Raw genomic sequence first — 15,833 nt, forward strand, 5'->3', positions numbered from 1 at the left:
GACCAGAATGAGAAGGCTGCCTATGACCAAAATATGCAGAAATGACCTAGGACTGGAGACTCTGTCCTTGTCTCAGGACATTTCCAGTCACCCTGAAAAGTGAGCATGATGAGATGCCGTTGTGAGAAGCAAATCAGTATCAAGGTCTGTTTAGCCTCACCGGGTCCTAAATCTGTCTCTGCAGCCACTGCAAGCCTTCTGTGTGCATGCTGCATGCAAGGCACTGGGAGGTTGAGGTGAGTGGAGCAGACACTGTTGAGGTGACAAGCGCAGAAAGCTGTATCCAGGCTTACTGTGCTGAGTGATCGGTGCTGAGGGAGGGGTATCTCCAGCCAGAGGGACTCAGACGTGTCTGCAGGCAGAGGTGACATTTGATGGGTAGGTGAGGTTTGGATAACTGAGAAGAGAAGGAAGGGCATTTCAGTAAGAAAACCCAGGCACTTACCAGGAATGGTAGAGGTGGTTTGGCCAGAGTTCAGAGAGCATGGAGTCATACCTGCCGAGCGTAGGTGCCTCAGGCATGCGGTATCATTGCAAGACTGTGAGAGGGGAGTGAATTGACCAGGGCTGCAGTTTAAGAAGGTGATTGTGGTGGTGGTGTAGAGGATGAGATGGAAGGAAGAGAGATTAAAGATGGAAAAACCATTACAGTGAATCTGTGAGGAATGAGGAGTCCAGGCACACGGTCATCAGGATTTCTGAAGCTGAGGAGTGGCAAAAAGAATGAATGGTGACAGATGACTTCCGGTGAACTCTATGAGGACGGGACCATGAAGACTGATTTCTAGCCCAGAGCCAGGCACAGGGTAGGTGTCTGTCTTGCCAATGGGTTTCAGTTCCAGACAGGTTCAACTATGGATTCAGTGAGACTAAGGAATGAAAGTGAAATGTTCTTAGGGTAAAAGGGTTATTCCCAACTTTGTTCCCACGGTGGCAGATCAATCACTAGAATTCCATCCACTCAGAGCAAACCAGTCTCTGCCTCTGGGCCTCTCTGCCCCTCAGCCGTCTCAGTCTCTGTCCTCAGTGCTGCCACCACTCCAGCCTCTGCTGTCCTGCAGCTGTGTGGTCATTCCACCATGTCACTCAGAACACTGGGCAGAGCTCTTTATATAGAGTCAATAGCAACATATTGCCCGCATGTGTGTAGTGAGCAAGCCGACCAGGGCCAGGTGAGAATCCTGGCCATAGAAACCTTCAGTTTCTCCACAGTGTCCAATAAGTACTTTTTGAGAGAATAAATAGGAAGTTACTATGAAGGAAGAACAACCAGGGAAAACCCAGGGGGCCTGAGGTTAGGAGCCTGGGAACTTGGAGGAGAATGTGCAACCTAGAAAGAGGAGCATGTTGGTTTTGTACATCAAGTGCCTTGGAAGTGTGCTCACATCAGCCCCAGCCCTTGGGTATGGGGCACGGGCGGCTGTCTCCATACCTTCTGGGGATGGTGGGATTCAGGTTTCTGTGCTCTGGGCCTGCTGCTCCGTGTTCTGAACGGTTCCAGCCTTTTGGCTACTGTTTCCACCTTAGACATCATGCCTGGGGAAACCCATCAGCAACTCTGTCTCATATTAATAATAACTGGTGTTTATTGATCACTTCCTGTGTGCTTCTCCATCTCAGTTGATTTTACAACATTCTGAGAGTTAGGTCCTATTTGCCATCTCAGTTTTTCATTTGGGGAAACTAAAGTTCACACAGCTGTTAAGGGATGGTTTTGAACCCCAGACAGCTGGCTCTTGAGCACTCCATCTTAACTGACCCTGTATCTCTGTGAGAATGAACCAGCCAGCCACTTCTCACATAGGGAAGGAGTCATGTGGAGGTGTAAGGTGCCTCTAGCATGTACTAGGTTGGGGTTGAAGAGCAGCTTCCATGTGACATCCAAGGATTGGAAGGGACCTTGAAGATATCTGGTTCACTTTATAGAAGAGGAACTGGGGCTCAGAGCATTTGCAAGGCTGCTCTGAGTGACATGGTTGATGGAATTTGAATGACTTGCCATTGTGTGATGGGCTAACATGGGTGTTCCAGTGCCCATGGGAGCTGGATTGTCTTGGGCAGGTGGGAACCTCACTCTGTTCTCCTCCAGCCGGACTTGAGCTGAAATGACCTTCCTCAGCCTTGGCCTCACTTTTCTTCCCCTCATCCTTCCCCCAGATTGATAAGTATCTCTATGCCATGAGGCTCTCCGATGAAACTCTGATAGATATCATGACTCGTTTCAAGAAGGAAATGAAGAATGGCCTCTCCCGGGATTTTAACCCAACAGCCACGGTGAAGATGTTACCGACATTTGTAAGGTCCATTCCTGATGGTTCAGGTGAGTCTCTTACCCTGAGATTGGTTTCTGAGGGCCAAATGCTCTGTGAAAACATCCTTCCAACTTTGATTCGTTTGTTCATTCATTCAGGTGCTCATTCATTCATTCACCATTTCACCATTTGTCTTCCATCCATCCACCCATCTATCCATCCATTCATCCAACATATGTCTACTGAGCATCCACCAGGTGGTAGCACTGGGCATACTGTGTGGGCAAGGCTGACCTACCCTCACTGGCCTGCCTGTCTGGTGGCTTGTGGTAAGAAAGGGTAGTGTTCATGGATCTTATAGATAACGTGTGGGTTGCTCCTCTGTCTCCAAAACATGAAAGGCTCCAGAAGAAATGAAGAATTCATTTTAGGGGAATCTGTCAGGGCACCAATGCCTCCCTTCAGATAAGTAGCAATCCTGGTGGCCAGGCGGGTCTCAGACTCAGATGGGAGATTCAGGTCCCCATCTGAACACATTTCACAGGTGCTAAATCAAGGTAGCTCCCAAAGCAGAGAAATGGTGAGGGGAGATAGAATTGAGGAAAAAAATATTAATCTGTTGTTGTGTATTTGTGTGGCTCATGCCCCAAAAGGGAGCATTGGAGGGCTCCCTGAGGATTGTTTGTACCCCCTCCCAGAGGAGTGGGCTCAGCTCCTGCACTTGGTGGAATGGAGGCTGAGAGGGCACAGCATGACGTGCCCTGGCGAGGCTGTTCTGTTCAACCAGTTAGTAGCTTGCAGGGCATGGCGCTGTGTCTGCCCTAGCTTGGCACACTCACAGGAATCCTGCTCTGAGCTGTGTTCTGTGTTCCAGGCACCGGCATACGCAAGAGAGGGAGAGGGGATGAGAAAGGCCCTTGGGGTTGTAAGCCCACACTGTGAGTAGGGCCTCACACACTCCTGCTATTTCTGCCCTGCTCTGGAGACTGTTTAAAGCTGCAGTTTGGGGTGCCTACAAAATGGGCGTTAGGAAAATTGCATCTATTGCAGTTGATGGTCACGGAAAAGGGGTGAGTGCACAGCTTGTTGTCGGACTGGCCCAGTGGGAAGGTCCTTCTGTGCCTGCAGCTGGCCTTTTTGTCGTGAGTGAGATTCAGATGCTAATGAAGGGCAGGTGCTCTGTTTGCTTGCGGCCACAGGTGGGGTTTGCTTCATGCACACACATTGGCATTTCTGTCTCTGATGTTTCTTGACTATTTAAAATCTACTCCACCTCCATCCTTTTGTTCCCCTTGGGGTCTTGGTTACCAGCGGTTTAGCTTTTTAGTAACTACCAAGAGATGCTGGCTGTCAGAGTGACTGGACTGTGGTGTGCCCTGAGTTTTGTTCTGATGTCTCTGACCTTGTCTTTCACTCCTACTTTTTCCCAGCTCAGGATGGCACCCCCATCCAGGAACATTTGGGCCTTTCTCAGGATGAGTGGAGTTCTGTGGGAGAGGTGTGGCTGAGCCTGCTTCCAGCTGAGAGAAGAGGAGTGGGGAGGGGGGCGTGGGCAGCTCCCGGAAGACCCTTGCTCTGCCTTTGCTTGGGAGAGCTCATTAGGATACCCTGTGCCCACAGGGCACCTGGTCCTGTGTGACTGGCCCAGGCTAACAGCCGTGGAGGACATGCTTCCCTTTCCTCCTGAACCCTACGCTCAGGCCAGCCGCCTTCGCAGGCCCGTGTGTCAGCAGGTGGTGCTCTCCCGCACGCTTTCACAAACCCTTTCCAGGGTTGAGGGTCTCAAAGTGTGATCCAAGGACACTAGGAATCTAGCCATTTGCCCCATCAGCAACTGTTCAAAACATGCCCCAGAACTCAGACTCATTTGGGAAAAATGACTTTCTGCAGCCCCTGTTTAGAGATTTGTAACAGACACCAAGATACTACAGACATTGGGTAATCTTGCAAGAAAGAAACCTATTAAACCTGGCTTTCCTGCCTTTTCCCTAAACCCATTTGATCTTTTTCCCTGTTTCATCTATTTGAGACACTTTTCTATTCAACTATCTCTGCGGTTAGCAATGCACTGTACAATAATTGCATCTTAAAATTAGTATTGGCAGCATTTTTTCTCTACATTATATAAAATGATGATATGTCCCATAATCAGTTGTGTCTTAAGTGTGGTGGCATATGTGGTAATATGCCTGTGCTGGGAGCACTGTCCTAGGGCTTGTGGAATGGCAGCCAGCAGCCTGGGCCCCGCATTTCCTTCTGGATGTGCACAGGGCCTAATGTTTAGGGCCTCAGGAGCGCAGAGCGTTGTTGGGAATGGGGAGGAAGAGGAGGTGAAACCAGAGCCCGGAAGCAGGAGGACCTGCCCTCCTGTGCAGAGGGCCTCTTGCGCCCACCTGCTCTCAGTGCCCTTCCCCTCCTTGCCCACCCCTGCGCTCCCTGCATTCCTGGAACTGTATTGGTTTCCAAGGCTGCCATAACAAGTACCACAACCTGGGTGGCCTTAAACAACAAGAATATTGTCTCCCAGTTCTGGCAGCTAGAAGTCTGAAGTCAAGGGGCAGCAGTACCATGCCCCCTCGGAGAGTCTGGGCACACCCCTGCCTTGACTCCTCCAGCCTCCGGTGACAGCCTTCAGTCTTACTGTTTCTTGGCTTGCCGCTGTGCCCCCTGGTCTCGGCCTGTCGTCATGTGGCATTCTCCCTGTGTGTCTGTGTCCTTACATGGCATTTTCCTCTTCTAAAGATACCAGCCAGATTAGGACCCACATTAATGACCTCATCTTACCTGATTATATCTGCTAAGACCCTGTTTCCAAATAAGGTCACATTTACAGGTACTGAGGGTTAGGGCCTCAGCATTTAGCAGGGGCCAAGGGTTAGGTTGCATTTTGGGGGTTACATAGTGCAACCACAACACACTCTCTAGCCTTTCTCCCTGTGGCTGTTCCTAATATTCACGAGTGGGCCCAGTACATGTGCCCTGGAGCCCACAATACCCTTGGATTGGCCCCTTCAACCCCACACAGACATTGACATTGACACCAAGGCCTCAGATACCTGACCCCAGTTCAGTCCCTACCCCTAGTGCTGTAAATTCTCCTCCCTGCACTCCTTTATCAACCAGGAATCCGATGGCCTCTGGAGTACTCAGAATTCGGGTCTTCTTCCTAGTAAACAGAGGTGCTGTTCCCTTTTTAAATGTTAATCACTGCTTCATCTGTATAATTAGTCAGTGGCAGAATTAGTGGTAATCCCCAACCACCCAGGATAAATTGCTCTGTTGGGGAGAGATGCCCCTGCAGGTAGGTGGTGATGTGATTTACAAGTCAAAGGAAGAAACGAACCTTTTCTTTCCCACTGACCTTGACCGTGGTGGGCTGCACTCAGTTGGGACACTACTAATTTTTCAGAAATATATCAGCTTATTTCCGTTAACTTTTTCCTCTTTGGACATTTTTTATGGGCAGTGTTTTTTCTTTAATTGCTCTTCAGTAATTATATGTTATTATTATTATTTTTAACCCTGACGTGACTTTAAGCTGCTGCATGTCCATTTTGGAGTAGGAAAGTATGAATAAAAATAAAAAATATATATAGAAGCCTTTTCACTGTGGTGTTTTGGCTAAATAAACAGACGTCCTTTTTCAAAGCTGCCCAGTCTCCAGGGATAGCTGCTTCCCTTGCCCCCCAGCCAGCCTCCCTTGGAAGACCTGGCTTTCTGTGTCTCATTTGTGAAACCTCCCCTTTTTTCTCCTCTCCTCACATCACTAAGGATATTGGAAATGCCAATTAGGTTGTAAGCATTTTGAGAGTAGATTGAGTTGAATATTTCCTTGTTTCTGCTTCATGGTTTCCAGCACACATTTTACCCAAAGGATAAGTTAGTACATATTTGATTTGCATTGTGGTTGCAGTTATTTTGGGGGTCCCCAAATATAGGTAGGACTACTTCCCAGCTAAAGGAAGGAAAATGTTTCCTTTCCTTTCCCACCACATTTGGGTGGCCACTTGCACCTTCTCTATCTTAATTTCCTTATCTAGGAAGATGGTTGGACTATTTCTAAAATTCTGTCCTTCTGGAATTTACTGTGTCTAGTGTTCCAGCTGGGTTTTGACAGAGGTGTAAGAACTCTGATTGGGTAGCTGATTGCGGACAGGAGGGAGAGCCTTTGTATCTCACGTACAGAATTCATTCATTGAGCAGGGCAAAGGCAGGCATTCCATGAAAGCGGAATTTTTGTTTGCCCTCCATTCCTGTGCAGGTCTGGACTCAACAGAGAGCATCTGTCCCTGTGTTTGTTTTCCATTATTTGCTGGTCATAATGGCTGTCATTACAAGGTGCTCTTCAGGTATTTTGTTTAATGAGCCTTCTCTAGAAGAGCAGTTCTCCTGGCTTTAGTGGAAATGGGAAACATGGGAAGGAGCCGCAAGCAGGGGCTCCAGCGGCAGGAAGGTTGAGGCTAAAGATTTGAAGAGGAAGTCAGACATGCCCACTGCTGCAGAATGAGGCTGAACTTGAAATTAAAGGGGAAAAAAGTAAAAACCTAGAATGTTGGATTAGTCAACTGCTCTGCTGCTTGTTATGAGTGCGACCTTTGGAGAAGTTGCTTAACTTCCCCAAAGCTCCATTTTCTCATCTGTAAAATGGGCGTGATAATTCTTGCCCTACCTGCCAAGAGGATCAAATGAAAGTGCTTTGGAAACTGTAAACCACTCTAAGAGTTACAGTGGGTTATTGCCTTCCTCCTCACTATTGTAATTTAATAACTTTGTAAGAATTCCTGGGAAGGCCCTTCCCAACTGATGTGGCCGGTCAGAGGACCCCCCACACCACCGCTCACCAGGCCTAAATGTATAGGTCTAGCCCTGGAGACAAGATTAAGAGTTTTTCAGAATTCCCTGGCATCTCTGTGATGTTAGAGGGGGAAGAGGTGGAATAAAGGGGGAAGCAAAGTCAGGCTGTTCCACCTGCACCCCAACTCCCATCAAAGAGTGGATTAGCCCACAGAACGCAGCTCTGGTGCCTCTGCAGTGGAGTTACTGGATATCATGGCTCTGAAATGGGGAACAACTTAAGATAAAAGGGGATGATGGATTCCCTTTGTTACAGAGGGCAAGTAGGTATTTGGACAAATCATTTCCAAAAAAGAATATTGAACTCAGGAGCCTTGTGGTTGTAGCTGAAAGAAATGTAACCCAGATTTTTATAAGCAAAAAAGGAAAATTCTTGGTTCATATAATGGGCAAATCTAGTTGTCAATTGGCTTCTGTATCCAGGGACTCACCTGTCTCTCATTCTTTCAGGCATTGTGTGGGCTTCATTCATAGGCCACCTCTCCCTTATGGTGGCAGACACAGTCCTGGCAGCCTTAGCTGACCTCTCACCTCAAAGCCAGTGATTCCGGGATGGTCTTGAGGAGGGCGATGATTGGCTGACTTGGGTCATGTGACCATCCTGAACCAATCATCATGGCCAAGATGGGTGACTGGATGCACCTGGATACACATGGGTCCCCTTGGAGCTGGAGCAGTGGGTCGGCCCCACCCCCACTCTCAGATGAAAAATGGGGAGGGTAGTTATCTAAAGAGATGCTAGACAGTCTAGACAGTCAACAGAGCTTACCAGGAATCTTCCTGCCCTTACCAGAAGTCATCCCTTGGTGTCCTTTGCCTGACACAGAGTAGGACCGAATAGAGCACATACTTGACCCAGGCAGGTCTTACTGAACTAGCAGCGAACACTGAATGCCTGCTGTGTGCAGCACACAGTAAGCATGTTAAATTGCTCTTGCCTTCAAGTTACTTATCATCCAACTGTGGAAGATAAGACATATACACATAAAAAACAATGAGTATCACAGTAACTGCAGGTATATGAGAGACTAACAAAAGGGAGGGGTCCTAGCTTGCCACAGGTGTGATCCCCAGTAAGTCATTCAGTTGACTTGCTTGGAGTTTCCTTATCCATAAACTGATAGGGGTGAGTTAATATTTGTCTCATGTTTCTGGTGCTGCCAATGTGATACAGAAAGAGGTGCCAACTGCCATTTCTTGTAGCAGTCACAAACACTGTGGAGCCAGGGCCACTGCTAAGGGAAGGGTCAGGAGCTGCACTTGGCCTGGCAGTGACTCTTTGTAAACTACCTTCAGAGGAAGACCCTGCTCAAACCCATCAATCCTACTTCTGCAGGTGTGGGGAGTGTCTAGCATTTTAGCATTGTGCTGATATCTCAAAGCCACCTTTTCTGATCACCTTCTCTGACCCTAACTCTCTGGGTACCCACTGACCCGTGTTTGTGAAAAAAAGGGAGCAGTGGGGAGCTGGGGCAGACAGACCACAGTGAGAGAGGCTAGGATGGGGTGGAGCTACAGAATTGTGGGCCAGCCCATGTGCCCTGAGGCCGGCCTCCTCTTGGATATTGGGTTGCTGAGGTTATTTTCACTTATCCTGCTTGAAAAACCTCAGGGCTGGGTCCTGCAAAGGTGCTGCCTGAAACCTGACCCTATCCTGCATAATGGGCTGAAAGCCTCTTACCTGCTCTGTGTTGACACTGACACCAGTAAGCACCAGTTCCCCTGCTGTCACTTGGAGCTTGAGCACAAGAACCTGTTTTGACTTAGGCCTTTGATTCAGCTGAAGATGACTGGGCTTTTGACTGGAGTGGCAACCTAAAATTTTTCCATGTGATTTTTTTTAAAGTTACAATAAAAAGCCAGTGTAAAACGTGCAATAAATAAATGTTTATTTGACCACTAAACAGTAAATAGGTGAGTTAAATAAAAATATGAAAACAAAATAAAAAACACCTGCAATTTCATCCTCGAATGGTGTTCCCTTTTGTGCCTGTTGTTTCATGGTGCACAGGGGCTTTGTAGCTGTTCACCAGCCTGATTTTTGTTGTTTTCACTGGAGAACAAAGCAAAACAAAACCCAAAGCTGCAGAGTCATGGCTGTTGAAGAACCCCCAAAATGAATGTAGCCATTCCTGTTGTGCTGAAGTCTCACTTTGAAGCCGTCCTTAGGGATCCTTGTTCCCAGGATCTGCCCAGGAGGCAGCTTAGCCAGTGGTTATGAATTTGGGCTTTGGAGTGAGATTTTGGCTCTGCTACTTAGTGGTCATGTGCTTGGGCAAGTTACCTGAGCCCTCCCAGCCTTTACTGGCTCATCTGTAGAGTAGGGTCTGAAGTCACAAAGACTCACACCTATGTTTCCTTCTTAGAGTTTCATAGTTTGAATTCTTACATTTAGTATTTGATCCATTTTGGGTTGATTTTCATATACACTATGAGGCAGGAGTCCAACTCCACTCTTCTGCATGTGGATATCCAGCTATTCCAGCATCATTCGCTGAAATGGAGTATGCAGTTTCTTTTGGGGATGATGAAATTTTCTAACATTAGAAAGGAAATAGTTTTTCCTTCATTGAATAGTCTTGGCAACCTTGTCAAAAATGATCATAAATGCACAGGTTTATTTCTGAACTCTCGATTCCCTATTTTTCAGTTTTAATGAGATATAATTGGCATACTGAACTTTCATTTCTGACCCATTGATCCACAAATCTATCCTTATGCAAGTACCACACTGGCTTGACTAGTCTTCCTTTGTAGTAAATTTTTAAACTGAGAAGTCCTCCAACTTTGTTCCTCTTTTCAAGGCTGTTTTGGCTATTCTGGGTTCCTTGAGCTTTTCTTCTTTTTTTTTTAAAGTAATAGTTGTTACTTAAGCACAAAGTTGAGAGGGTTACAAGTAAAATGAAGCAGATGAAGCCCTTAGACTGGAGTACAGAAAGGTTCCGTGGCTGGTAGCTGATGGTAAAATAAAGTGCTTTCCACATGCTGCTACTTCATTCTCCTGAGAGGTGCTGCCTTATGTGGAATTCAGTTTTTAACCTGGTAGTAGTGGAAGCACATGAGGGTTACGATTCTGATGGGAGCCCAAAGAAAACCCTAAATTGATTCAAACAACCCATAAAGTTAGGGTCAGAATTTCCCACAAATCTATGACGTCTGCTCCCCAGCCTTCTCCCTTAGTCTCTTTCCTTTGGATCATAGTAGGGGCAATTTAAAAACTGTGACATCAATTTAAGACAATGTGACAACTCTTGAAAATCAGTGGTACATCCATACAATGGAATGTAGTTCAGCCATAGAGAGCAGTGAGGTACTGATACATGCTACAACATAGATGAACCTTGAAACATTGGAGTGGGTGAAAGAAGTCAGACACAACAGACCCCACATTATGTGAATCCATTGTTATGACATGGCCCAAATAGGGAAATCATAGACATAGACCATAGATTAGTGGTTGTTGGTAGATAATGAGGGTTAGGGGAAAATGGGGAGTGACTGCTAATGGGTATGGCGTTTCTGTTTGGGATGATGAAAATTTTCTAATTATATAGTGGCGATGGTTGCACAACTCTGTAAATATACTAAAAACCACTAAACTATACACTTTAAAGCAGGTGACTTGTATGACATGTGAATTATTTTTTAATAAAGCTTGTATTTAAAAAAACCAATGGCATAGCTGCTCCATGCTTAGTGAACAACAAATGGGTGCCTTGAATGAATGAATGGGCCACTCACCCCTGTGCTCAAACAGCTCCACACATTTAGTGAATTGTCCTGGGTGACAAGGGCAGATGCAGAATTCTAAGTTGTGGTCTTTCCCTCAGGGAACTTGAGAGAGAGGATTAAGAACAGTGAAATTCACTGTGAGAGTTCTTTGGTTGTTCATTGGCCTATTACCATCCTCATTAGTTCAAGTAGTATTGAGCTCTGATTGTATGTCACATACCATTCTTAGTTCCAGAAACAGAGCAGTGTGCCAGAGCTTACAGCTTGGCGGAATCAGATAAAGGATGTCAGCTTTATAAAAGAGAAGCATTTTTTAAAAAAACAACAGCTATTACTTAAAAAAAAAAGAAGAAAAGCTCAAGAAACCCAGAATAGCCAAAACAGCCTTGAAAAGAGGAACAAAGTTGGAGAACTTCTCAGTTTAAAAATTTACTACAAAGGAAGACTAGTCAAGCCAGTGTGGTACTGGTATGAGGATAGATATGTGGATCAGTGGGTCAGAAATGAGAGTTCAGTATGCCAATTATATCTCATTAAAACTGAAAAATAGGGAATCGAGAGTTCAGAAATAAACCTGTGCATTTATGATCATTTTTGACAAGGTTGCCAAGACTATTCAATGAAGGAAAAACTATTTCCTTTCTAATGTTAGAAAATATCATCATCCCCAAAAGAAACTGCATACTCCATTTCAGCGAATGATGCTGGAATAGCTGGATATCCACACGCAGAAGAGTGAAGTTGGACTCCTACCTCATACTGTATATGAAAATCAACCCAAAATGAATCAAATAGTAAATGTAAGAATTCAAATTATAAAACTCTAAGAAGGAAACATAGGTGTGAGTCTTTGTGACTTCAGACTTAGCAATGGATTCTCAGACATGGCAGCAAAAGCACAAATAACTAAAGAATAAATAAATTGTACTTCATCAAAATGAAAAACTTCATGCTTTAAAAGTCGCCATCAAGAAAGTGAAAAAGCGACCCACAGAAGGAGATAAAGTGTTTCCAAGTGATGTATCTGATAGGAACTTTTACCTATAACATAAAGAACTCTTACAACTCAGCACTCAACACAAATAACCCAAATTTTAAAATGAGCCAGGGATCTAATAGACATTTCTCCAAAGAAAGTATACAAAGGGCTGACAAGCACATGAAATAGTGTGCATTGTCATTAGTCATCAGAGAAATGCAAATCAAAGTTGAAAAGACAGAGAATAACAAGTACTGAGGACGTGAAAAAATCAGAACTTCCTGTGTTACTGTTGCAAATGTAAAATACTGTAGCTGCTTTGGAAACAATGGCAGTGCCTCAAGAAGTTAAACATGGGTTGCTGTTTGATAGAACAATTCTACTTCTATGTATATACCCAAGGGAAATAAGATGTCCACACAAAAAGTTGGGCACAAATATTCATTATTCATAATAGCCAAAAGGTGGAGACAACCCAAATGTCCATCAACAGGCAAATGGGCAAATGAAAGAGTTATATCCACACAGTGGAATATTACTTGGCCATGAAGGAGTGAAGGTCAAATGCAGATCATGCTACAACATGATGAATCTTCAAAATATTTTGCTAAGTGTAAGGAGCTGGTCACAAAATGCCACAAATTGTATGATTCCAGTTTGATGACATGTCCAGGATAGGCAAATCTATGGAGACATAGAGTAGATCAACGGTTGCTTAGGGCTGTGGGCAATGAGGGACTTGAGAGGTGGTGATGTTAAAGGGGACAGGATTTCTTTCTGAGGTGATAAAAATGTTCTAAGACTGGTTTGCGGTAATGGTTACGTAACTGAATATATTAAAAACCATTGAGTTGTATACTTTCAATGGGTGAACTGTATGGTGTGTGGATTATATCTCAACAACACTATTTCCAAAAAATAGAATAATAATATAAGATGCTTCCCTAGGAAAATGAGATGTTCCCTAGGAAGGGGAGTGAAATACACAAACAGACTTGTATTTACTGCGGTAGGACTGAGGGCTTACTAGACCGCCGGGGCTCAGGGTGGCAGGAGTGGCTGTCACCCTTGTATATTGGGACAGGATGTCACGTCAGAAGTAAAATTAACAGAGTTTAACTGATTTTTTTTAGCATGTCTGGGGATAACTAATAAGAATATGGTAAGGAATGTCTGATGGTGGCTTAATGGTTTGGAATCCTGCTCAAGGCCACCTCCCTTTGTGCTATATGGTGTCTCACTGTACAGCCCTGTCCTCTTTCTCTGTCCTGCAAATCCACCCCAGCACATACTGGGCCTGAGAGATCTAACCATGTCAAGCTGGTTTACTCTCACATGACCAAGAGGGACTTCTGTCAGAAACATCCCCCGGGTGGAAACAACACATGTATCCATCCGCAGATGAGTGGATAAACCAATGTGGCATATACATACAGTGGGATATCATTCAGCTGCCTAAGAGTGAAACACTGACACAGCTGAGGCATGGGTGAGCCTTTGAGGCTTTATGCAAAGTGAAATAAGCCGTACACAAAAGGACAAATATGCATCTTACTACGCTGATGGACAGTGACTGTAATGGGGGTTATGGGGGGACTTGGTGAAGGGGGGAACCTAGTAAACATAATGTTCCTCATGTAATTGTAGATTAATGATACAAAAAAAAAAGGACAAATACTTTATGATTCCACTTACATGAAATATCTAGAATAGGCACATTCATAGAGACAGGAAGTGGAATGGTGGTTACCAGGGCCGAGGGAGAGGGGAAATAGGGAGTTATTGCTTAATGGTTATAGAACTTCTGTTTGGGGTGATAGAACTGGAAATAGAGGTCATGGTCACACAACATTATGAATGTTCTTCAAGCCACTGAACTGTACACTTAGAAATGGTTACAATGGTAAATTTTATGTTACATATATTTTACTACAATTAAAAAAAGATCCCTTGGGGAGTAAGTGGAGCTCTGGACTCATCATAGTAGTTGTCTTGAGCTTACCTGGAAGCCACCCATGGTACGGGGTAGACCTCAGATACAGGGCTTTCTGAGTTGAAATCTTTTATTTTTAGTCTATGGCTAACAGTGCCATTTTTGAAAAAGGGTAAAGAATTAGAGAAAGATGAGTGGGGCTTTGTGCTTAATTCAGTACTCCATTGCCCCAGAGTTGAGAGCAGGGCTGCTTAAAGGCAGTCTGCCTAAGGACCTTGGCTGGGAAAGGGTTTCTTTTGCCTACTCTTCCAGACAGGGCCGTGTTTGGATGACTCCTGCTCTCTGGCCAAAAGCACAGTGGGAGGTGGGAGGAAGGTGGGCCAAAGCCGAGAAGTGGGCAAAGCATGGGGCCGTCTGGTAATTCTTGAATCTGAAATGATCCCTGTTGTCCCCTTAAACAGAAAAGGGAGATTTCATTGCCCTGGATCTTGGCGGGTCTTTCTTTCGAATTCTGCGGGTGCAAGTGAATCATGAGAAAAACCAGAATGTTCACATGGAGTCTGAGATTTATGACACCCCGGAGAACATCGTGCAAGGCAGTGGAAGCCAGGTGGGTCCCTGCTCCCCTCCAATCAGCCCCAGTGGCCTGGCATACCCAGTGGCCGTAGGGTGCCTCCAGGAACCAGACCCCAAAGCTCTGGTGTCTTGAGCCCATGGAAGAAGTCCCTCATAGATGCGAGTGCAGAGGGACTCCTAGGTGAAAGGATGTGACTGCCCGTGGAGGCCCCACTGTCTGGACAAACTGGTGGATGGGATGGGAGGGGCTTCTGGGGCTTGCACAGGGTGAAGAGGGAGGCCCAGCAGCTCTGATGGGTAAATACATTCATTCCCCAAGAATCCTGGGTGTTGGTTAACCAGCTCAGGTTTAGCAGGTGAGAATGCCCTTTCTTCCAAGTTATACGCCTCCTCACCAAAGGCCTAGGTGCCCTAGGGAGTGGCTGTCACCTTGTGAGGCCACAGGAATTTGAGTTCACAGCCCTAGGGCTAATCTGCACAACTGGATTTAATAGTCTCCTAGGAGTCCTTGGCACAGAAAGCAAAGAGGCGTTGCTTGGGAAATCACCATTCTCTCCTCTCACACTTGGTACCCGAGGCCCATCCCTTTGAGGATGACCCCTCCACCCCCCAAGGGCTGCCTGCCTTAGTGGGCTGAGGAGCTGAGGGCAAGCTCAGAAGGGCCTGTCTGCCCCTCTCCTGCCCATCTGCTTGTGGTGGGTGGTGGGCTCCTAGCTCACTGAGGACCCTGTGATCAGGGTGTAGGCAGCCTCCCATCTGGTGTTCTGGGTTCCATCAGCCCGTCGGGTGTGGGAGCTCCTCCTTGCCCTCTCCTGGAGATGTCCTGCTCCCCCAGTGTGTAGCTCGCCTGCTGCGTCATGGCTGCTGTCCAGGATACTGATTCAGAGCTCGCCAAATATTTGCTTTAGGGAGGGTGTGTTCATGGCAAGGTTCATGACTAAGTTCTCCAGGACACTCGTTTGTTCTGGGCTGGACTTCAAGATGAGACCCAGGAGCCTTCTCCTCTTGACTCCTCTTTGTTCCTAAATTAATGTGGGTTTGACCTGGAGCAAGCTCTCTGACTTTTCTTTGAGAGAAAAGGGCTAATGCCAGCTTTTAACCTGCTTCCAGGGGTTTGGGTTCAGAGCTTTCAGACCATGTCACAGCGAGCATTGAAGGTGACACTGTCACTAGGATAGATGAAACACTTCTCGGTCAGCCAACTGAAACAGGTGCTTCACTCATTGGATGGCCCTGCCTGGAGGCTCCCCCACTTATGCCTCATTCCTGGGCTCCAGAAATCGTCCTGCTCATCAGCTGTTTGCAGCAAGGCTGCCGGCTGGTATGTCTCATCCTGCCCCGTGGGCGCCGTGTTGCTCCTTTCTGCAGGTGGCCAGCAGCCTCTCGTTGGCATCCTGCTCTTCCCATTTGGCAACCAGTACTGACCTGTCACTCTCTGTTCCCCAGGGTCCTTGGGTTGAGCCACCTTGCCTGCTGCTTTATCATCTGGACTCTCCCCCTGCGCTGC

At 46.2% G+C, this 15,833-nt stretch overlaps 1 protein-coding gene across 2 annotated transcripts in view; it reads left to right on the plus strand.

Moving 5' to 3' along the window:
* The window catches only part of HK1 (hexokinase 1), a 64,057-nt gene that overhangs the window by 15,857 nt on the left and 32,367 nt on the right, over positions 1-15,833 (plus strand). The window contains exons 2-3 of one of the 2 annotated variants that reach the window (XM_036924009.2): positions 2,158-2,320; positions 14,212-14,360. In XM_036924009.2, the coding sequence (XP_036779904.2) occupies positions 2,158-2,320; positions 14,212-14,360 (312 nt within the window). Of the gene's footprint in view, positions 1-2,157; positions 2,321-14,211; positions 14,361-15,833 lie in introns of those variants that run through there. The other variant, XM_057505933.1, reaches the window with a different exon arrangement.

The sequence above is a fragment of the Manis pentadactyla genome, chromosome 8 (assembly GCF_030020395.1).
Source record: "Manis pentadactyla isolate mManPen7 chromosome 8, mManPen7.hap1, whole genome shotgun sequence".
Lineage (NCBI taxonomy): Eukaryota > Metazoa > Chordata > Mammalia > Pholidota > Manidae > Manis > Manis pentadactyla.